At 38.8% G+C, this 24731-nt stretch overlaps 1 protein-coding gene across 6 annotated transcripts in view; it reads left to right on the forward strand.

Moving 5' to 3' along the window:
* The window catches only part of LOC150091482 (tight junction protein ZO-3-like), a 549427-nt gene that overhangs the window by 493344 nt on the left and 31352 nt on the right, over positions 1-24731 (forward strand). For 5 of the 6 annotated variants that reach the window (XM_090375872.1, XM_090375842.1, XM_090375863.1 and 2 more), the window contains exon 24: positions 12906-13019. The exons of the other annotated variant lie outside the window; for it this stretch is intronic. In XM_090375872.1, the coding sequence (XP_090231998.1) occupies positions 12906-13019 (114 nt within the window). The remainder of the gene's footprint in view (positions 1-12905; positions 13020-24731) is intronic. 6 annotated transcript variants of the gene reach the window in all.

Raw genomic sequence — 24731 nt, forward strand, 5'->3', positions numbered from 1 at the left:
TAGGTTTATCATTATATTTATTAATTCACCTAAATATCGAAAAGCAGTGATCCTTTTCAGGTTGTATATTTTATAAAATGAACATTTAAAAGCAAAAGTAAAGTTCACAAAACTTCACTTTTGTTTTTTTTTTAAAACAAAAGTGAAGTATTTCAAACAGAAACAAAAGTAAAGTATTTTAAAAAAAAAAGCAAACAAAAGTAAGTAATATTTTTATAATTTTAATAAAATCTAAAAAATAAATCACTGACAGATTTGTTGCACATAAAAGTCCTGGGAATTTGCATTTTTTTAATACAGGGTGTCTCAAAAATATTGGTACAAACGTTTAGGGGAATTAGGTAACATCTAAAGGAATGTGAATCGCATAGGAACCCATAACCGGAAACGTCACCATAAGTCGGTACACGGCGCTGTTCATCAGTTTGTGAGAGGGAAAATTTCTGGTTTACTCATTCAAGCAGTAGTCGCCTCACGAAGAGCATGCATCGATATACGAACTGTGAGCTGGCAGACATGCACCTAGTGTATGGATTAGCAGAGGGCCCACACATTGTGTGCCCCCATGCTGCACAACATTGCTTCGCAATAAATGTGTGGGCAGGTATAGTCGGTGACTGCTTAGTCGGCCCATACCTGTTACCATCCCGCATGAACTCCGCTAAATATCGGATCTTTCTTGAACAAGTTCTACCAGGGTTACTTGACGATGTTCCAGCAAATGTGAGACGCAAGATTTGGTTTCAACACGATGGGGCGCCTGCCCATTATGGAAGGTGTGTTCGTGACCATTTGAACAGGCGTTTTGGGCATCGCTGGAATGGCTGTGGTGAACCCGTTGCCTGGCCCCTGATTTATTGAGCCTTGATTTCTTTCTGTGGGGGTCCTCAAATCTATCGTGTATGAATCGCCTGTGGAGACAGAAATGGATCGCGTGGTGAGACTCGTCTGTGCTGCTGTTACTGTCAAAGAAACTCCAGGTGTGTTCGACCGTGTCCGCCAATCCATGCTGCGTCGGTGTCACGCATGCATCGCGTCTCATGGTGGAACTTTCGAGCATCTGTTGTAACATCATGAAATGCATCCATCTCGTACTCCATTGTTAATATGTCAAATCAATGTTTGTCACTTATTATTGTCTTGTGTCATTTCTGCTTCTACTCTTCTTCTTCTGCTACTACTTTCCCATGATGTTTCCAGTTATGGGTTCCTATGCGATTCACATTCCTTTAGATGTTACCTACCTCCCCTAAACGATTGTACCAATATTTTTGAGACACCCTGTATATATAGCTTGAAAAGAAAAAACGAAAAAGAGGAAAAAAAAAAAAAAACTTTTACGAGTAACAGATATAGAAAATGTGACACACAATTTTTTTCTCAAATCACTTTGTGCGGCCCGTGAAACATCTATCTTTGAATATGGCCCCCGTACGGGAAAAGGTTGGACACCACTGATTTAGAGGATGAAGTTACAGTATAGAACTGCTACTTGTTGGTGGTTGCAAGTTCATATTTCATACATTTGTCTTGCATTGTTTTTCATTTATGGTCCCCCCCCTCTCTCTCTCTCTCTCTCTCGTTAAACCTAATGAAAATTAAAGTAGATATATATATGTTGTATTGTTTTATACTTTTATTTATTAGTATTAGTAATGGCAAGTGATGCAAGGAAAGAAAGCTTATACAGCATAAAAAAAAAAAAAAAAACACTAACAACATTACGCACCTTATTTGCCCAGCACCTCTAATAATTTGTCTAATTCTTCCTTAAATTTATTCAAACTTCCCACCTCCATAACCAGATGGAAGTTTGTACCAATAATCAATTATTTTCTGTCTGAAAACAAATTTTCACACATCTTTCTGATAATCAACCTTCCTCAATTTGAATTTACGTCCCCTCATGTGTAGTCTGAGCAAGAGGAAGGATTCCATTGGCATTGAGTTTACCCAATCTACTCAAATCAGCAGAATTTGAACTGGGGTCTTTTCCACCCAGTGTGTGTGGAGGACAGTGATTACAACCACTTCTACCCATGCAGACTGAAAGGGGGAGCAGAAGGCAGTGGGCTGCTTAATGCTCAAGCTCTGTGGATATAGGAGCTGAACTGTGAATCCATCTGTCAAGCAGATAGCTGGGAGGAAGTTGGATGTATAGTTGTCTTCAAAGGCCATAGACAAACGAAGAGGGAGGGGTGGAAACTCCAACACTGCTAACCTTGACCTTGATTGTTCAGGGGCAGTGGCAGGAGGGGAGGAAGAAGAAGGAGGGAGAGTGGTTCCTAGAGGAGAGTGCAGAGGGAATGGGGATAGGTGGGTGTGTATGGTAGGTGTGTCATGGTTGCTGAGTATGTGTATGATGAGAAAAAGTTTGCAGTTATTTTGGTTTATGTGCAGGGGGAATTGAAGTCAGTCAGATAAAAATAAGTGTGAAGAAATATGTGACTGTGGATTGGGTGGATATTGAGAAGAGAGGAATGGCTGGGAGGGAGTGCATCATCTGTAGTGTTGCCATAGGAGGTGCTAGAAATATACTCATCTCTAATAGCTAGTTCCTAGGCATTAACTACTAGCTATTGCTGTTATTATTGAAGCAGGATGACTGTGTTCTAGTGGAGCTAAATTCACTGCAGTAAATCAAGGCCATGCAGTAGATGCAACTGCATCCTGTGAAGCTCTGAATGGTGGTGTGGCGCCAGTAGATGAAGACAGTGAAATGGTGCAGTGCTCAGTGGGCAGGGGGTTTGCATGGCTACATTTGTCCTCCTGTTCTTGTATATCTAGGTATAGCACTTTTCCCTCTATTTAAATACCTCATTAGTGAATTACAGGAGAGAGAGAGAGAGAGAGAGAGAGAGAGAGAGAGAGAGAGAGAGAGATTTTCTTTAGTTTGAATAAAGAATGTTTCATTTCTGACAGGAAGGCTGTTGAGGTTAATATTAATTGGAAAATATACATATATTAAATTAGATACATACAGAATCTTTCGGTTAGTTTCCATTTCACTCTGTGTCCACAGTAATCCACAATAGTAATAATGAATCCAGAGCACACAGGCCTCTTTAATCATATTTGAACTGTTCTTGACCAACAAACATATGACATAGTCATGAAACTTCAAAAGAACTTCATTTTTATAGCTCGTGGTAGACAACATCTCAGATTTGCCCACGGGTGCAAGTCAAACAACGTCATCCCAAAAGGATTTCTCTACAAACCTTCATTTCCTAACGAATGTATGCGACGTGCCTGTCAAAACTTTAGCTACAAGACCCTCAACATTTGGATCGGCTGCCTTCATCAAGACTTACAAAATTATTCGGCCCTGAGTGCCAAGCGAGTGATCAAAGCGAGTTTAAAAGTGAATTAGAAAGCGTCTTCTCTAGAATCAGCAGATTACTGAGAATCTTCAAGTCTTTATTTGCAAAAATTATTTCTTTTCTGCTTTTCTAAATAAAGAAGCAAGCTTTCCAAAAGAAAGGAAATGTTACCTTCTTCTTTTTGTATATAGAACTAATCTACATAACACACTAACCACTAACCTCTTATCGCTTGGTCACTTTCCCCCAGGTTACTGGCTCACCACGTGGAGGCAGGTAACACTGCTCCTGCCTCCACATGGTGGGGCCGGTAACCTGGGGGAAAAGCTATCCTCCGGGGCTAAAAGGAGCAGCCATGGATACTGACAATTGCCCAGCTCTTGAGCCTAGATGCTCATCTCATGACTTGAATGAATCCGATCATGACGTATCACAAACAAAGAGACTACGTAAGAATGAGAATCAGGAGGAACTTTCAACATACCTTATACTCCACTCTCTTACAACCAAACCTACGAGTGCACTTTCCCCATTTCTAATTCAGAAATGTTTAGAAAGTGTGGCTGGTTCACCGAAAATGGTGAAAAGACCACGATCTGGTGATCTGTTAGTTGAAACAGCTAAGCACCAGAATTCTCAGACCCTATTGAAAATATCAACTTTTGGCGGAATACCTATACAGGTCACCCCTCATGCTACCTTAAATAGTTCAAAAGGAGTAATCTCAAAATGGGACCTAATGAATTTTACTGAAGATGAGCTTGTTGAAGAACTAAAAGAGAAAAAAGTCATCCAGGCAAAATGAATAATGATTAAAAAATATGGTGAACTTGTTCCCACTAGAAGCATTATTCTCACATTTGGCACACCAACCTTACCATCATATGTCAAAGCCGGATACCTGAATTACCATGTGTGACCTTACATACATTCCCAACCCTATCAGATGCTTCAAATGACAAAAATTTGGACACTTTCAAACGTTATGTCGAGGAGACACTGTCTGCCCGAATTGTGGATCTAAAACCCACACACAAACAGATTGCATCGCAGAAATGCCACAATGCCCAAACTGTAAAGGCCAATATCCAGCATATTCAAAAGCATGTGAACTCTGGAGGGTAGGAAAAAAAATTCAAAAATACAAATTTGAACAAAAGGTTACTTACCAAGAAGCTAGGAAGCACGTTATGCTCACCATGCCAAAAGTTACTTATGTTGCGGCAACCCAGAATTACTAATCAATAAGAACACAAACAGCAATCACATTGCCCCCATCCATTTCAATAGCCGACTAGGCTCGATCAGTGTTATCATCCCCACAGAAATCACTAACAGAACAACGTAAAGTAACTTGCACTAGCAATACTCCTCTAACAGTCCCACCAACTGCTCCTGATATTCAGTGAGAAACTGTAAAATTAAAAGCATCAGTTCCAAACATTGAAGACAAACCATGCCCAACAAATATGGACACTGATGCTATCCCACAGGATGAGCCTATCTTAAATTTACATGCAGAGGATGACATGGACATTGGACACCCTACCTTTTCAAAAAACGAAAGGTTGAAACTAGATTGATCCAAACAGGCTGGATAAAAAAATATACAGAACCTTACCCAACTGCTAAATCTAAATAATGCAAAACATTTTGCAATGGAACTGTAGAGGTCTACGAAGCAACATTTTTGATATCTATGATCCAATAAGCTTCTGCCTGCAGGAAACCAATCTAACCCCACAGGTTACGCCAACGATTAAAAACTATAGTGTCTATCAGCAAGATAGAAACGATACCAACTCAACACGAGGAGGCATAGCCATACTTGTCAACAACAAAAATCCTACAAAACAGATCCGTCTGCAGACCACATTAGAGGCTGTAGTGGTACGTATTGTTTTGAATTTTATGCTAACCATAGTTTCTGTGTACCTTTCCCCAAACAAAGAATTCACAGTGAAAGAACTGGAGGATCTCATAAAACAGCTTCCACCTCCTTTCATTCTGCTTGGAGATTTCAATAGGAATTATCCTATGTGGGGATCTCCCCAGATAGATAAACGAGGAAAAATCATTGAAACAGTTCTTGACAACCAGAATCTCATCTCGTTAAACACTGGTGCTGACACTCATATCCACTTTCCCTCCGGAACATCTACTGCTATAGATTTATCAATATGTTCCCCAAAACTGTTTCCAGTCATTCAGTGGTTAATTTCAAATAACCCACTGAATAGTGACCATTATCCAATTATTTGCAAACTGCAAACACAGAATCTCACATATAGCCAGCTGCATAAAATGGAAATTTAACAAAGCAGATTGGAACAGGTTCACCGATGCAGCTTCCTTTGATGACCAAATCATTAAAACCCAGCCTATAGATGATGTTACTGACCATATTACTACACAGATAATAACAGCTGCAACCTGTGCTATACCCAAAACCAGAGTTGGTACTCACAGACAGGTCAATATCTGGTGGAATGATGCATATTGTGATGCCAGAAAAGAACAGAATAAAGCTTGGAATCTGTTTCATAAGTACCCAACAACTAACAACCTGATCAACTTCAAGAAACTTAAAGCTAAGGCCCGTTACAGGCAGAAAAAGATTCCTGGATCCGGTTTGCTTCCACCATTACTAAAAATACAACAGTAAAAAAATTTGGGACAAAACCAAAAAACTGAATGGTAAATCCCTCCCGAAATCAACACCCATCATAAGTTGGAAAGGTAAAGACCTCCCCAGTGGAAGTTGCAAATGCCCTGTCAGAATGCTTTTCTGAAACCTCTGCCACATCTGCATAGAGAGCTCCTTAAATAGATCAGCTAATAGTGCACCAGGGCCTGATGGGATAAATTATTTGATGCTTAAACATCTAAATAAAAGAGCTCTGAATCCATTACTGACCTATTTTAACCAGATATTCTCAGAAGGTTACTATCCTCTTTCTTGGCGCCACTCAATAGTCCTTGCCTTTCCTAAACCTGGAAAGGATCAATCAGATCCACGAAACTATCAGCCAATATCTCTTAGCAGTTGCCTTGGTAAGAAATTTGAAAAAATTATTCACGCTCGATTAGTGTGGTACCTAGAATCTCATTCAATAATGAATAAGAACCAGTACGGCTTTAAGAAAAATTGGTCAACTCTAGACCTTATGATCAAGGCAGAATCCAACATACGGAATGCTTTTATACGTAAAGAACATCTTGTCGTGGTCTGCCTGGATATCGAAAAACCCTTTGATACCATCTGGCACTACGGCATTCTTCAAAATCTGTATGCCATAGGACTGTGGGGTCAGCTACCACTAATTATTCAGCGCTTTCTCCAAAACAGAGCCTTTCAAGTATGTTCCTGTAATTCACTATCCTGTACATTTGTCCAAGAAGAAGGAGTCCCACAAGGATCAGTTCTTAGAGCAACACTCTTTGCAGTAAGGCTAAACAATGCTACGGACAATATTCCAGCTAATGTCGACACCTATCTATATGCAGACGACCTTACAATATCCTGCCACTCACAAAATATGCACTCCATCGAGTGTCAGTTGCAGCTCTCAATAAATAAAATAGAATCATGGGCATCCCACAATGGCTATCACCTCTCTGCAACAAAAACAACTGCTATTCACTTCTGTAAAAAACGTCAGCTCCATCCAAATCCTGAGCTAAGGTTAGGAACTCAACCAATAACACAGCAAAAATATCCAGTTCTTGGGCCTAGTACTTGACACTAAACTTAACTTTCAGGCACATATAATGCAAATGCAAACTCAATGCATGAAAAAAATGAACATGCTCAAAGTTATCTGTTCTATGGCATGGGGAGCTGATCGCTTTACACTTTTACACCTGTATCGAACCTTGATAAGATCTTGTCTAGACTATGGAGCCCCAGTTTATGATTCTGGACAGAAGACAGCATTGGCTTGGCTCAATCCGGTGCAGCATAGTGCTCTCAGGATTACTTTAGGAGCTTTTAAGACATCCCCAGTGCAAAGTCTGTGTATAGATGCCAATGAACCTCCACTACATTTTAGGAGAAAAGTATTGCTTCTCAGCTATGCAGCCAAATTACATAGCATCCCTTATCACCCCATCTGGACATATCTCTTTGAACCTCAATGGACAAACTTCTATAAAAATAAACCCAATGAAAACAGGAGCTAATGCAATGCTGGAACATCTATCTTGGAAATATATCTCATGCCGCAGATGTAATACAAGCACCATGGGCAACACAGTAAACCCCCGCTATTCGCGGTATCTGTATTCGTGGTTGCTGATTTAATATAAAATGGAACCAAAAAAAATGTGAATTTTAAAGCGCCGTGAACATTTTCCGCCATAAAAAAAAAACATGAGCGTGGCTAAAATTATCTTTCCCAATCAAAACAGCATTCAGTGGGTGGGGGAAGAGGTGACAAAATCGCGGCGTGGATGTTTCTCGCTAATCCTTGTTCAGTATGTGTTATGCGATTGTCGTGGAAGGTTTCGTCGTATGCTTTTAATTTATATGTTTATAAATTGAATAAATTTATCAATTTATAAATTGATATGCTTACAAAAGTGACAAATCTACCATTTTGCAGTGTAAAACAGACTTTTTCGAGTGTGTTAATGGAAGAAAGTGACTTTTTATTTGGACAAGTTCTTTCTAACCTGTACAAAATATGGCTACGAATAACAAGGGAAATGTGAAAAGATCAAAGAAGGTGATGACATTAGCGAATAAAATTGAGTTATTAGACAAAATTTCTAATGGTGAAAATGTCTCCTCAGTTGCAAAATCAATGAGTCAACGGTATGATCAATCAAGAAATCGGAGGAAAAAATCCGCCATAGTGTCCATGAAAGCGCGCTAATTGCTTCAAAAATTTGCTCTGTAACTCATGATGTTAAATTAGAAAAAATGGAAAAAGCTTTAAATCTGTGGATAGAAGACCGAACTCAAAATAAAATTCTGTTAAGTTCACTCATTATTCGAGAAAAGGCAAAACTCCTTTATCAGCACCTTAGCGAAACTGGTGATAGCACTGGTGGGATAAGTTTTTTAGCTAGCAAAAACATATGAAATTTCTAATAAATATTACATTTAATATTAAATTGTTTCTTTTTTTTTCATTTCGTTGCCATATGCTTGCATTTCACTATGTACTGTCTATGTACATAGTCATTATGAAGGTACATATAATATATATATAGACAAAATTTTAGACTAGTTTTTCTTATATATTTCATACTTTGGAACAGAACCCCTTTATTATTATGGGAGTCATAACTCAGTATTTGTGGCATTTCTCAGGAATGTAACCTCCACGAATAGCGGGGGTTTACTGTATATATACCTCTGTGTGATAACTCCTTTCTTCAATGGAGAAAATACTCCCTATCAAATCAAAATTTTAGACAGTTACATGATGCTCGTGCTTTGGCTAATACTCACAGCCTTCATGTATATACAGATGGCTCAAAAACTGACATATCCGTAGGAGCTGCATTAGTAGTCTTTCCTACATCCACTGTCTCTGTCCAGTTACCAATTGAATGCAGTGTTTTTACAACTGAACTGTATGCAATAAAAATGGCTTTGAATCTCCTTAATGACCTATTAAATACCCAGGTCATTATATATACAGACTCTTTAAGTGCAGTGAGTGCCTTACAGAATAAACTACAACATTCCCATGCAAATCAGATCACAGTTATGTAACTTCGATGAAAAGAAGCTAACTGTAAAATTCTGCTGGATACCCAGCCACATCGGAATTCCAGGAAATGAGCGTGCAGATGAAGCTGCAAACTGCCTTGCTTGTTTTGACTCCATCTCTGATTTCAAACCAATCATAGAACGGATATGTACTGAAATGTGGTCTGAAATGTGGCATACCCAGACAGGAAACAAACTTCTTGAGATAAAACAGAATCCACAGTTGTGGAGATCCAGTTTCAGACTAAACAGGCACAAAGAGGTCTTGCTTGCAAGAGCACGAATTGGCCATACACATCTAACGCACCTCTTTTTACTGCTAGGAGAAGATCCTTCACTTTTCTTACACTGTAACTGCCTACTTACCGTTAAGCACATTCAAATTGAGTGTGCACATTACCATTCAATTAGAATTGCATGTTTCAAATCAAAGCTTAATTTACAAAAAACCTCTACAACTATCCTATATACTTGGAGATGATAGCAATTTCGCAGAACTTTTTACTTACCTGAAAACGATTAACGTCTACAGTCACTTTAAGACCTATTTCCTGTAATGTATACAGTCATTTCTAGACTAAAGTAACAGGCGCAATTTGCCCATAGTAGCCCTTGCGCCCTTAAACCCCACTCCAACAACAACAACAACAAAATGCTTCGAGTAAAGCAGCCCTGCTAGTCAAACTTAGAAGTTTAGTTCCTGATCCTGTTTACACCGATATAATCCATACCTTATGCTCCCAAGCCATCAGAGAAGCTGAACGCTACTGTACACATCAAAAACATAAGGTCACTGTTTTAATTGGTGAGTCCCGTGAATCTTGTCATTGGTATAGTACCGCTTCCACAAATTGCACACAATTTGTATTGAACTTAAGCAACAAACAGTTATCTACAGAACAAATAGATCTGTTGACACTGGGTATGAAATTTGCTGTTCTCCCAAGAAACCCACCAATCACTGATATTGCTTTAGGCGTAGAAGCGTGTTTAACACATTGGTAGGATAGCCACACCTCACAAGATCCGCCTTGACTTTAGCAATCTCAGTGTGCCTATCATCTACAGAACTAGAGTGGGTGCCGACCGGGCTAGCCGGATTGGTAAAGTGCCTGCCTGGCAACCCAAAGGTCGCGGGTTCGTATCCCGCCTCGGGCTTGGATCAAAGTACTGCAAAAACCTTGAGAGGCACATTATGGCCACAGAAGCCGATGCACCAACAACTACCAAATAAAAAATAAAATAATAAAATAAAAACTAGAGTGGGTCCAGGCATGGGTTAGCAAGGTTTGTGCAGTGGCAAGAAGATGGCTACGCGCTCGCGCTCTCTCTCTCTCTCTCTCTCTCTCTCTCTCTCTCTCTCACACACACACACACACACACACACTGGTTTACAATAGATACAATTTGCCTAAAAACTGCAGCAATTTTGCATCATCCATCGTCATCCTACCGGCAGATGAAGGATGTCGAACAGTCGTAATGAATCGCGCAGATTACGAGATGAAAGTCCTGCTGCTCTTGCAGGACACTTCTGTTTACCAACCCTTAACCGTTCCTCCCATTAAAGCCTTGGAACAATGGGAGTCAAAAGTAAACATCCTTGTCAACAGTTGGTTTAAACAGAAGAAAATAACAGAATCCACACATAATTGCCTCCCTGCTTCCAGCTGCCAGATTCCACAATTCTCATGGACTACCGAAGGTTCACAAAGAAGGTATACCATTAAGATCCATCGTTTCCTGTTGTGGCTCGCCAAGTTATGAATTAGCGAAGTTTGTCTCGGGGCTCCTTTCTCCCCTAGTAGGCAACACCACCAACACCGTCTCCAACAGTAGTGAATTTATAGAATAGATCCCAATCCTATCCATCTCAGAAAATCAAATCATGGCATCATTTCATGTGTCACTTTTCACCTCCATCCCAGTGGAACTTGCCATCACATGTGCAAAGGAACTCTTGGATAACGACAAACCCTTGGCAGCAGGACCAAACTAACGCCAGACGATATCCCTACTGCCCTCAGACTGTGCTTAACAGGTGATGCAATTATGTTCAACAACTCCATTTACCAACAGGTGTATGGCACAGCCATGGGTTCCACAGTTAGTTCAGTCACAGCAAATATCGCGATGGAAGAATTAGAGGGTCATGCATTGATGAATGTACTAGATCCCATTACCTTTTGGTGTCGCTACATGGATGATGTGTGTGTGTGTGGTTATCCCCAGAAATTTGGGTGACTGACTCTTAGACCACCTCAATTCTCTGTTGCCTTTCATAAAATTCACCATCAAGCTAGAATCAGACAATACCATACCATACCATACCATACCATACCATACTTAGACACCCTTGTCCAAGGAAAGGACACGTGCTTGAAGACAACTGTCTATTGTAAACCAATGTGTGCTGGCTAATTTACCAAGATGGCTACGCGCGGTCAGCACCCGCGCGTAGCCATCTTCTTGCCACTGCATGAAACCTTGCTAACCCATGCCTGGACCCACTCTAGTTCTGTAGATGATAGGCACACTGAGATTGCTAAAGTCAAGGCGGATCTTGTGAGGTTTGGCTATCCCACCAATACCCTTGACAGGTGTGACCTACAGACACATGACCAAGTAGCGACCAACAGGAACATCCAAGGTAATGACTCGACCGTGAGCGCCTTTATCCCATACTACCCAAACCTATCACAACAGGTTTCTAGGGTCCTAAAATCACATGGGATAAAATGCATACAACTCCCAGGCAGAAAGCTATGATCCCTCATCTCTAAAGTAAAAACACTGGTACCCACTACAAAGTGATCTAGTCTACTGCATCTCTTGCCGTGACTGCACTAGCTGATACATTGGGGAAACTGGGAGATGGCTCGGAAAACGTCTTTCTGAACATGAAAGAGCTATCTGCTTAGTGGACACAGAACACTCAGCCATTGCCGAACAGGTTTGGTCAACCCACCACGACATGACCCACACCACAATGTTGTGATTGTAGATAGGTCCCGCCACTACCGGCGACGCACCTGGTTGGAGTCATTGAACATCACATGCTCTAATACCTCAGTCAATGGGAGCAGTGGATGTTGTGTCCACCCTATCATTGAAGCAACCATTTTGATGAATGACAAACATTGGCAACGTTCACATGCGTCACAGCCTCAAGCTTCAACATCCAACAATTAACTATCACATCACGCAGTTCATATATATGACTGGCAGTACACGCCCTCATGTTCCACACTCTTAACTGTCAGTTTGACCGATGAAGGTTAGCAAACTAACCGAAAGCTTTTATATGTATCTAATTTAATATATGTATGTTTTCCAATTAATATTAAACTTGTCATTATTTATTCTGTCTCCATTTCACTCTGTGTCCACAGTAATCCACAATAGTAAAAAATATTTACTATAAAAAAAAATTCAACCCTTCTAACAAAAATAAAAACAAAATTTCTTTTTGCCATGCGATGGAACACAATAATCCACGCGGTGCACTGAAACAAACTAAATATTCGTTCTCTTTCTATTGTTTTTTTGAGCATTGAGTATGAAGATAGCAGGGATTGCAGGATAATCGGTACATTCCTCTCCCAATCACAACTTATAACGCCACTTCTTGTTGCTTATTTATGACTTGCAAAACATCTGTTTATACCTATTCTATTTATTACTTGAATTTTATGATTTCTGGCGAATATTTTTTTTTTTACTGAAGTCTTGAAGTGTCTCGGTCAATCCAATCCCCGGTAAATCGAGTCTGCTGTATATTTAAATTGACTATTCACCAAAAAATATATATATAAATAATTTTGCATGTGAGAATAATTTAATTAAATCATTTATGGTAGATCATTTATCTAAAACAAGATCACCACCTCAGCCAGAGCCTCCGCCTCGAGTGGACAGGAGTAGCAAACCGACACATTTCCGAGGAACTCAGGACAGATTCTTCACAGCTAGTGGTAACAAATTTCTTAATCGTATATTCTAATTTCTAGTTCAGTAAAGCAGAGTTGCAGAATAAAGTAGTTAAAAGTTGTAGGGGTTTTGTGAACCAGGAGCATTAAGCAATATACCTGATTCACAAAAAATGTTCAAATCTGAATGCCACAGCCTCTTTGCACATCATTCAAGGGCTATGGCATTCAGATGATCCACTGGTTCGTCAGGGGACCTAATGGGTGCTATGAAAATACTCCCCCACAGCATTACACTTCCTACATCATTCAAGGGCTGTGGTATTCAGATGATCCACTGGTTCAGGGGACCTAATGTGTGTTATGAAAATACTTCTCGCACTATTACACTTCTGCCACCAATCTGGCACAATGGGTCCATTGATTTGTTCTGCTGTCACTATACCCTGGTCCTAGATTTGGCACAGAATAACTGTAACTGGGATTTGTCAGATTAGATGACTTAACCCACTCCTTAAAATATCCAGTGTCGGTGTGCTTGTGCTCACTTATTTCATAACTGCTTGTTATTCTCTGACAAGAATGGACCCTAGTAAGGTCATCTGCTGCCATAACTCATCCATTACAGGGCTCAGTGCATTTCAAAATATCCCTTTGCACACCACTTACTGCACTATAATTTTACCAATTGTGTCCTGTACAATTCATGTCACTTTCCATTGATTTCTCATATTAATAAACTTCCTCCAGCCATAGAACTGCCATTGGCTGGTTGTTGGACCATTTGTGATGCACCCAGCCATTGTTGGGCAAAAACACCCCAGAAGGTAGAAGTGACCATGATATTTGCACTAATCACTTTGCATTCGTGCACATGCAAACAGAGTATCCGTTTGTATCTACCTACTTTCTTTATTATTGCCACCTGGTAGTCATGTGCTGCTGTTTCCAATTGGCTGGTGTAAATGGATGATGTAATCATACTAAATAAGCAGGTCACTAAGTGTATGTAGTGTTACAAAAATCACACATTGAAATCCCTGAATATAAATTAGGTAAATTAAAAACATAAATATTCAACCTAGAAGTAAAGACTAATAAAAAAATATGGTTGATAAACAATGGCAGAGCTAGACCTTTCTCTACGAACTGTGGTAAGAACCACAGGTTATTTGAAGAGATATCTGGGTTCAAATCCCATTGGAGACTTCAAGTTTTCTTAGACTTCTTCAGTCAAGGCTGTAGTTAACCGATATAAAGTAATTACTGTTGAGTCCACTTGCGATCAGCAGGAGTAGGTTTCCCTTGCATTATTCCAGCTTACACAACATGCATGCGTGCACGCACTCATTCACTCTGACATAATATGCATTAAAGATCACATGAAGTAGCTGACCGTAGAATTGTTTGTTTGTTATTTGGTTTTTAGGAGCATTAGCAACTAAGGCCATATTGCTCCGGGGATATGCGGTGGTCATTCCCTGACCGTTCTGCATCCTCCGTATTTGGTGGTCATGGACTTGAACCCCGGTCTAATCAAGAAGCATGTGCTATGCACTGCTGACCATCGGAAGTGACACAAATTAGTCAATTAGTGACCAAATTAGGACAGGATATATCCACAATATGTGAGATGGTGCAGCAGATAAAAATAATAAAATTTAGGGCAATAGCCTCATGTCACAAGAGTTGCAAAACATTGTTCAAGGTATAGCTTCATCCAGTAATGAAGCTATGCCTTATTTTCTGCAATGAGAAAACTGGGTTTGCTACTTTTGATGATGTTTTGTAACTCTTTTAGTATGAAGCCATGCCCTAATTTTACTTGAGTAGATAGTTTTCCAGCCTGCAAACACATACTTGCTCAGACATCATACACTAGTGCAATATGGCCTAAGATGTTGATGTGCTATAAAACCATGTTTCTTGTTCATGGTTCAACAAACATCTCTACTGATAGAGATGTTTGTTGAAAAATTTTTATTTGGTCACATCCACAACGAAGAAAGATCTTATAATGCCATTTTCAAGAACTTGTTTGGGGAAAAAATAAGGGGAAATTGAATGTGCATTATTGAATTTCTACAGTTTTTTAAAGGCATGGACATAGGTGTAAGTAATTTGATATTGCAGCCAATGGCCATTAGGTAGAGCAGCTGAACAGAACTGTGACCGAAAATATTGAGTTTCAGCACTTAACACAGCTGCAAATATATATATGTGTGCAGTAGAGCATCGGTTATCTTGAATAATTGATGTCAGTCCTCTTCTGGATAGCCAAATTATCTGGATAATTTTTGTAGTAAGATTAAATAAATTTAATCTGGTCTTACCTTATCGTAAGGTAAGATTAATTAAATAAAAAAAAAATTATAAACCAATCTCGGAAAACAGAAACATCCATCCAGGCATTTTTATGATTTTTATACAAAACAGGAAAATTAGAAAGATTTTTAAATGTGCTCGGTTTTTTCGATTTACAGATAATGAGCACAGACAATCTGTGTATCGCAGTGGCATCTGCGCACATAACAATTGTAACTCGCCCTTTTGCATCTTAAAACTTGGTGCAGGCATTTCTATTTTAGTGGCTAGGGTTTTTCTCGGTAATGCTTTCCATAATAAGCCCGTCTAAACATTATATAAACGTTTTCTTTCTCATAATTTGCTATAACTGAAGCAAATTTACTTTTAAAGGACACCACCGCTGATTCATCTGCAGAAAGTTCTAGGTTTGAATATCTAGTTCACATATACTATGTCTCAGTTTCAAGTTTTTCAGCCAACCTGTGCTTGCCTTAAAATCTAATGCTTTTTCACACAACATTGGGTCAAACACTGGTTCACCTAAACTTCGCTCTGAAGAAAACAAAAAAAATAAATTGAGTGCAATCTCTAAAGCAGCATTTTCAGGTTTCAACATAGTTTTTTTCCTGCTGGATCCTTCTTCACTATCCATAATCAACACAAATTCTGTTATAGCATTGAAATTTTTCTTGGTGCCGTAAATTTTTCACCATTTCATTAGAAATTCAACTTTTCTAATTCTGTTAATAACTTCCATTTTTTGTTGGAATGTTAAAACTACGCGTTTTCTTTTCGTTCACATTTTACCGGAAAAAATTGAGAAAAGTAATAAATCGTACAGTTTCAGGCCGATATTATTCTTTCACTGAATCTGGAGCTAAACTAATCTGAATTCACTCATGGTTTATAAGAAAACCCAGTAGTCTCTGTGGTATTTTTCTAAAGTACATTTCTGAAGGTCACATGTTTTATGTTTATTATTTAGGAGCATTAGCAACTAAGGTCATATTGCTCCGGGGATATGCGGTGGTCATTCCCTGACCTTTCCACATCCTCCGTATTTGGTGGTCACAGGCTCGAACCCCGGTCTAATCAAGAAGCGCGTGCTACGCACTGCCACTCCTGCTCACCTGGCTACGGAGGTGCCGAAGGTCACATAGCTAGAGATCACAACCGTAAAACAATAAAAACAATTTACAGTTTTTGGTTTATTGGGATTTTTGTTTGTACAATCTGTTATAAACAGGTAGTAAAGTCGATCTTTCGCTTATTATTATCAAATTTCAATTTGCAAATATGATCACTATAACCGGAGCTTACTGTACTACTGTTAATAAAAAAAAGAAAGAAAGATCAGCCTTTCAAATTATACCGGATAACCAACGTTCTACTGTATATTGAAATAAATGTAATTAAAGAGATACTAAATAATAAGAAGAAATAGAGATAACAGTAAAGAAAGACAAGCATCAGTGGCTGTAAAGCACTAACCAAGAACGAGAAAACATGGCCACGAATAGAGATATTTGTAATTTTTTTTTATTTTAAATATGCATATTTAAATATACATATTATATTTAAATATAATTTTTTTTTTTTACAAATATACATTAAAAAAAAAAAAAACCTACATATACAGTGGATTCCAGTTATTTGGGTCACCAGTTAATCGGGGCAGCCATTTATTTGGGGAAAATCTTAAAAAAACAGAAACCAGTCAAGAAAATAGCCAGGGTTTACTTCGCTTAATTGGGACAGCATGCCATTTAATTGGGGCACAAGACCACAGCACTGGAGATTACTCTACAATTGTCTCCGACGGTACTACGTGGTTCGGTAGAAATTCTGGAGGTCACAACCATAAAACAATAAAGACAATTAGCAGTCACCTGTTTATTGGGCTTTTCTGTTAGTGACATCTTTTATAAACGGACAGGAAACTCGATCTTACTGAATTTACGATAATACCGACTTCTGGAATTCTGTGGGTTATTATGGTGAAATGTGTTTACACTTCCATGAAATTTTCAATCATATAAAAAATTTATTTTCAGATCTTCTCTTCATTCCTATTTTTAAAGCTTTGTAACTCGTTACTCCATTCTCGCTTGCGCGTATTGTGTTACTTGCAATTTGTGTGTGCAGTGTTCTTTGTTATTGATTGCTTATCTTTTTACTGTTTGTTTTAAATTTTAACCCCCACCCACAAATGTCAGTGAACAGAAATGTCAACTAGTTTAGTTAGTATGTACATATTACAGTACTATTAATTATTCCAATTATCATGTATATTCTTCCAATTTTCACGTATCATTTAATTTTTTAATTGGCAAGGTAATAAAGGGTAAATTTGTGCTTAAATATCTTTGCTTTTATAGCCTGTGGATAATATTCCTCCTATTTTCACTAATAAGAATCGCTGTTTAATAGAATTAAAATTTAATTCACAAGTGGTGATCACAATGACCACCGCTTACTGCACATCGTATAGCGAACGGTGCTTTACTATGTTGAGTTCGTCGTAACGTGATTTGATTCTACAGCGAACCAATTGTAAGGGGGGTGCATTGTATTTTTAACTATTTACATGAAACTTCGGATAATTGGGGCAGCCGCTTAATCGGGCCAAAATGCACTAGTCCCGATGCGTCCCAAATAACCGGAATGGACTGTATATGTATTCCTTTATTTCCAAGATCTTAAAACAGAAGCGAGTAAAAATACCACGATACAGAATCTTCTAGAGGGGTATACAATGAGGGGGATCAAGAAGATAATGCTATGAATGTAGAATAGCATGAGAGAATTGCTAATTACAAACAAAGTTCAAGAACCTTCTTATGACAGTCTTTTTTAGACCACTGAAAAATAGTGTCTATTCTGTCTGTATTTACTGATAAGCAAAATAATGGTATTGATTAAGAAGGCATCCATTTTCCACATACAATTAAAGAGCAGGACACAACGAGTTTCTTTAGAATTCGCATGAGGAATCTTTAAATTTACAAACCTCTAAAAGGGGAACATCCGATAATCCTGAAAGATAAGAGAAAAGTTTTCTACTCTTAGCCTGTTCAGAATTGAGTTTGGATTGATTTATAACTATTTCAATCATTTGAAGCTGGAGATTTTGATACAAGACAATTCTGATGTGCTACATCCTTATTGTGAATAGTTGTAGCACATTTATTGGTTTAGATAAAGGGTGAGGATTTTAGATTGGAATGTCGAATAAAAGATTTTATACCTACAACAATACATTTCACTGAAATGACCTGAGCAAACAGTAGGATCAGATTTAAAACAGTAATCCAATCAAGGAAAAGAGGAATAGAAATCTTGCAGATTATCCTATTTCACATTCTTCCAATGCCAAACAAACACTAGGTCTGAGGTACCTAGTAATACTTTGAATGGTTCTTGAGGAGGAAAAGATCAAGAGTGTTGGGTTTCTGGTAAGGAAATGAACAAGTTGTGTGAGATTATTAATTGCAAAAACCCCAGCGTATCAATCAGCTAGGTCCCTGTAACTGGAAAATTGGAACCATCTAGATTTATGAACAATAAAATTGCCAAGGAAAATTACCTTACTGTTAGGCAAGTTAAATATACTGGAGAAAGTCAAGTTTCAAAGAAAGGAAGTAAAAAAGTTCTGAATGATTTTAGAGTTTGGAGAATGATAGAGGCAACAGATGAAGTTGACATAATGGGGTAAAGAGATTTTAAGCCAGAGAAAAGTGTAGATTAAGAAATCTCTGAAAAGGAATAACAGAGCAAATATATGCACCAGTGACACCATTGAAGAAAAGGAATTGTAGAACAAATGATTAGGATAACTGAGATGAGTGGTGGCAACTGCCAATTGAGATTCTGTTGGAAATAAGTGGGGCTATAATCTTATAGCTGGAAATGGATATCAGTGAGATGGGAACTAAGACTACACATATTTGTGAAATGGATGAGGAAGTTATTGGGATGTTTAGATCTTTTTTGCAGGTAAGTTTATTCTATTAGTTTGACTATTCATGGTGCATTGAGTAAATAAGGTAAAATTATACAGGGGGAACATGTATGCATTATAGAATTTCTGCATATGGCGTACACAGCAAGAATATAACCAACTCCTTGATATGACATGGCACTGACAATGCCTGCTGCACACATATTACTTGTACTCCCTCAAAATTTAACCCCAGGGGCTCACATCTGGTGAGTATGAGCTTGGCACACCCAGGGTCCTGAGCCGGATATCTTCTTTCTTGGTGATCCCTCCCCCCCCCCCCCTCTCTCTCTCTCTCTCTCTCTCTCTCTCTCTCTCTCTCTCTCTCTCTCTCTCTCTCTCTCTTTTAGGGGTAACTCAGGAATTTCTTTTTGGCTGGTGCAGCATAAGCCTCAGGCTTCCTTGCACCATATAGCTAATAATAGTAATAATCACTGGCAGAGCAGGGGCAGCTATATTATACACTAGTTGATTCAAATGTCTCTTAGAGTTACAGATAGGTTCAGTCTGGTGGGATATCTTTCAGCTGGCCTGCAATAATTGTTTTTGTAATAGCCATATAGCGCAAGGAAGCCACAGGCTTTGGCTGCACTGGCAAAAAAAAAAAAAAAAAAAAAAAAGAGTAGATAAGAAAATACAAATTATTTACTTCCCTCTCCACATAGGTAACTATCCAGTTGACCTTTGAATTTATTCAAACTGTCAGCCTCAACTACCTGCAAATGCCACCTGTTCCAGTAATCAATGACTCACTGGCTAAAAGAAAATTTCGTAGTCTAGTCTAAACTCCTTTTTTTTGTAATTTGAATTTATGTCCCCTTGTTGTGGAATTTATTCCACCTTCATTCATTTTACTAACACTCTCGGTGCCTTATAGACCTCAATCAGGTCACCTCTGCAGTGTTTGGTTGCCGGGCTCTGTATCACACATAATCAGTCTTTCCTTGTATGGTCGCCCTTTTTCGATCCCACCATGCGAGTTGCTTGTCTTTGGACCCTTTCAAAAAGCTCAATGCCTGCCCTCCCCAGATGAGATCTCCGTACTTGAACACAGTATTCTAAATGTAATCTTATAATTGCCTTATACAGTGGGACTATGATGACCTCCATATCTCTGCAGGATAACATTTGATAAATCATCAATAGGACACCATGGGCTTTACTTGCTGCCACTTTACACTTCATAGCCGGCCAGGCTAGCCAGGTGGGTAAAGTGCCTGCCTGGCAACCCAAAGGTCGCGGGTTCGAATTCCGCCTCGGACTTGGACCAAAGTACTGCAAAAACCTTGGGAGGTGCATTATGGCCACAGAAGCCGATGCGCCAACAACTACAAAAAAAAAAAAAAAAAAAAAAAAAAGCACTTCATATCTACTTCCTCTACTGTTTTTAATTCATCCCACCAAGTGTATAAATTATTTTGGGGTTGCTATTCCTCAAGTGTTAAGACCTTGCATTTTGCTACATTAAAAGATAGCTGCCAATTTTCTGATCATTCTTGCAGCCTGTTCAAGCCATCCTGAAGGAGCACTGTTTAGTACTGATTGTTAACTACTCTACCAATCTTTACATCATCTGCAAATTTTTACATCATGCCTTCTATCCTTTTGTCGATATCATTTATGAAAATCAAAAACACCAGTGGTCCAAGAACTGATCTTTGGGGTACACCACTTCTGATGTTACACCAATCCAAAGAATATCCATTAATCACAACCTTCTGTCCTGCAGTTATCTAGCAATCCATCTTAGAATTTTTGCAGTAATTCCAACATGTTCCAGCTTATACAGTAAACTCTCATGAGGGACTGAACCAAATGCCTTGCTAAAATCCAAATAAACTATGACAAGATTGTTCCCTACATCCAGCTCATGAGTAACTGTGTCAAAATAGCCTACTAAGTTAATTAAACATCATTTTCCCATAACAAAACCACACTGTGTGTTATCCAGAATGCCATTTTTATCTAAATGTCCCTAGATTGCACTGTTAATCATTGCCTCCAAGGTTTTCCCTACCACTGAAGTCAGTCAGACTAACCAGTCTGTATAAGTTACTGACTTTGCTCTCAGAACTTTAAATTCTATACAGTGGGACCAACTGATGATGTTACCAACAGCAAATTCAAAATGGGAAGCATTCAAAGAATTTATCTTGGAAGCTACTAGGCTTTACATACCAACTAAGAAATATTGTTCAAGGTTTAGGACTAAATAGATGTCAGATGAACTAATGAGACATATGGCAGAGAAGAAAATGCATGGGATACATATAAATTAACACGTGACACAGAAGCCTATGATACATATATAAGTTGATCTGTAACCAAGTTACAAAGAAGGTTAGGCAGGCGAAGGCAGATTACAAGAAATCTTTGGCAAGGGATGCAAAGAAAAACAGCAAAGAGTTCTTTACTTATGTAAACTCTAGAAGGAAGGTGATGAATCAGATTGGTCCACTTGATATCGATGGTTCAACTGTTGATGATCCTGCTCAGGTAGCTAACAACCTAAACGAGTATTTTGCATCGACATTCACACGAGGAGTTATTCAGTGAGAGGAATGCCGGAGGTGTATTCAACTCTTGCAGTAAGCTAGATAATCTTGTAATAACTGAGAGTAAAGTGGAGGAGAAATTGTTGAAGATAAACACAAAAAAGGCACCTGGGGTGGATGGGATCTATCCAGTTATATTAAAGGAGGCAGCAAATGAAGTAAGCAAACCCTTAGCCATAATAATGAGAGCTTCTTTGGACTCAGGGGAGGTATCCATAGACTGGAGATGTGCAAATGTGACGCCAATTCACAAAGGAGGATCAAAGGCTGACACAAGTAATTATAGACCTGTGATTTTAACTTCTGCTCCAGGAAAATTAATGGAGGCACTGGTTAAAGAAGCACTGCAGGATCATCTAGACAAGACTTCAGTTATAGCTCGGACACAGCATGGTTTTGTTAAGGGAAAGTCTTGCCTGACCAGTTTTATTGGATACTATGATGCAGTCACAAAAGAACTGGATGTGGGGGAATAATTTTGATATTATATATTTGAATCTTAGAAAGGCTTTTGATACTGTGGCACACAGAAGACTGCTGCACAAACTGGAGCAGTGTGGCATTGGAGGCAAATTGATGCTATGGATAAAGGGATAGTTGAGGGGGAGAAGACAGAGAGTGGTAATCAATGGACACTGCTCATTGTGGACTAATGTTATTAGTGGAGTCCCTCATGGTTCAGTGTTGGGTCCATTATTGTTTTCTGTATTTATAAATAATATTGATGATGGTATATCAAGCTTAATGTCCAAGTTTGCAGATGATACAAAGATTGGCAGAGTTGTTAAGGACACTACTGACACTATGCTGCTGCAACAGGATCTGGAAAGGTTGAGCAGATGGGCTGAGAGGTGGCAAATGAAGTTTAACATTGACAAATGTAAAGTACTACATATGGGGAAATAGCAATCCCAGAGCAATGTATCAACTCTGTGGTACTACACTGACAGTGGTAGAGAATGAAAAGGATCTGGGGTAATTGTGCAGGCAGATATGAAGTTCTCTGAGCAGTGCAGATGGTGTCTTGTGAATGATATACAGGAATTTTTCTAGCAGGGATAAAGAGGTGATTATTCCCTTGTATAAGGCAATGGTCAGGCCACACCTTGAGTACTGTATACAGGTCTGGCGGCCTCATTTCAAGAAGGACGTAGAGCTGCTGGAACGAGTACAGAGAAGGGCAACAAGATTAGTGAATGGAACAAAGAGTTCCTCTTACGAAGAAAGGCCTTAAGTTTTGCAAATTACAGTGTATGGAGACTAGGCACCGGCGAGGTGTATAAAGCCTTGAATGGTTTGAGCATGCTCAATGTCGATGGGATTCTTCCTCTTGCTCAGAATAATCATCTGAGGGGGCATAAATTCAGATTGAGGAAAGACAGATGTAGAATAGCTGTGCGGAAATTTTCCTTTAGCCAGCGGGTAGTTGGTTGGTGGAACAGACTTCTATCCCTTGTGGAAGTTGATAGCCTAAATAAATTTAAGGCTTAGCAGGACAGGTATTTTGAACGAACGGAGGGGTGAAATGGAAGTGGTTTTTTTTTTTTTGGGCTGATGCTGCATAAGCTTGCTTTCTTACATCATATGCCCCTACTAACGCTGATGCTAATGCTAACTGCCTTTATGTATTGTTGATACATTGGTACTTCTCCAATCCAAAAGAATCTCTCCTGAGTCCAAAGATGCCCTTAAAATTAACTTCATTGGTTTAATACACTCCCTTATGACCTTACTCAAAATTACTGGGTATATCAACTACAGGAGCCTTATTTGCTTTTATGTTGGAAAGCTTTTCTAATAAACAATCATCTGTAGGTTCAAAATCACTAATTTAATGATAGCTTCCTTCGCACAGTCTTTTCTCAGCATGAAGGTTCTTTCTTTAGTAAAATACTGCAAAGAATCTTTTCAATTCATCCTCAACACCAGCAGGGTTGTCTAAAGCTTTGCTATCATCAGTGCTGATTAGCTTTCTTCTTTGTTGTATTCACTTACATGAAAAATTCCTTGTCCCCATTCTTTGCTCTGTTAGCAATGCGTTCTCATAAGCAGCCTTGGACTCTCTAACCTTATCCCTGGTGCTATTACAAATCAACTTCTAGCTGTTGTAAGCTTCAGTACCTTTCATTGCTCTGTAACTGTCCTGTTCTATCTTTCTCTACTTTATTTGGCATCTTCCTGCAATATTTTCTTAATGGTATGTATATTTCTTAATGGACTCTGACAATTTAAGGCCCTGTATGGCATCTACTCATTGGGCATAATTCAAGTGTATTTTCCCTCACTCTGCAGTATGCCCAATGAGTAGATGCCATATAGGGCCTTAAACTGTCAAAGTTCCCTCTTCTGAAATTAAAATAGGTGCCTTTACCTTTAGCTACTGCAACATCTTTCTTCATATTCTAACTGACAACAGCTTGATCACTACCTGCCAGTGATTCTTGTATTTTAAGACTGTGATGTCATCTAAGTTGTGAGTAATGATGAGGTCAAGAATAATCCCACCCTGTGCTGGTAAAAATAATAATCACGAAATTTTTTTTTTAAATATTTTTTTTTCCATGGCGAGTTTCCCTCCAACTTATCCCAATCAATCTGAGGCAGATTGAGTCACCTATAACACAATATTCATGTCTGTCTATTATTCCATCTGCACATAGAGACTCTTGTTATACTCATTGCAATTTTCTGGTCTATAGATTACTCTCACTCTCAATATTCTTTGCCTTCCAACTAACTAACACTACACAGATTCTATGCTGGCAGAGATTCAGATTCAGCAAAAGCTATTTTTGTGCTCAGGCTGTTTTTGATAAGAAGCATTACACTACCACCCCTCCTATTTTCCCTATCTTTCTTAAATACTTTATACATACCATAGTAGAACTTGTGATC

Source organism: Mastigoproctus giganteus, chromosome 1 (genome assembly GCF_048544385.1).
Source record: "Mastigoproctus giganteus isolate SK-2022 chromosome 1, ASM4854438v1, whole genome shotgun sequence".
NCBI lineage: Eukaryota > Metazoa > Arthropoda > Arachnida > Uropygi > Thelyphonidae > Mastigoproctus > Mastigoproctus giganteus.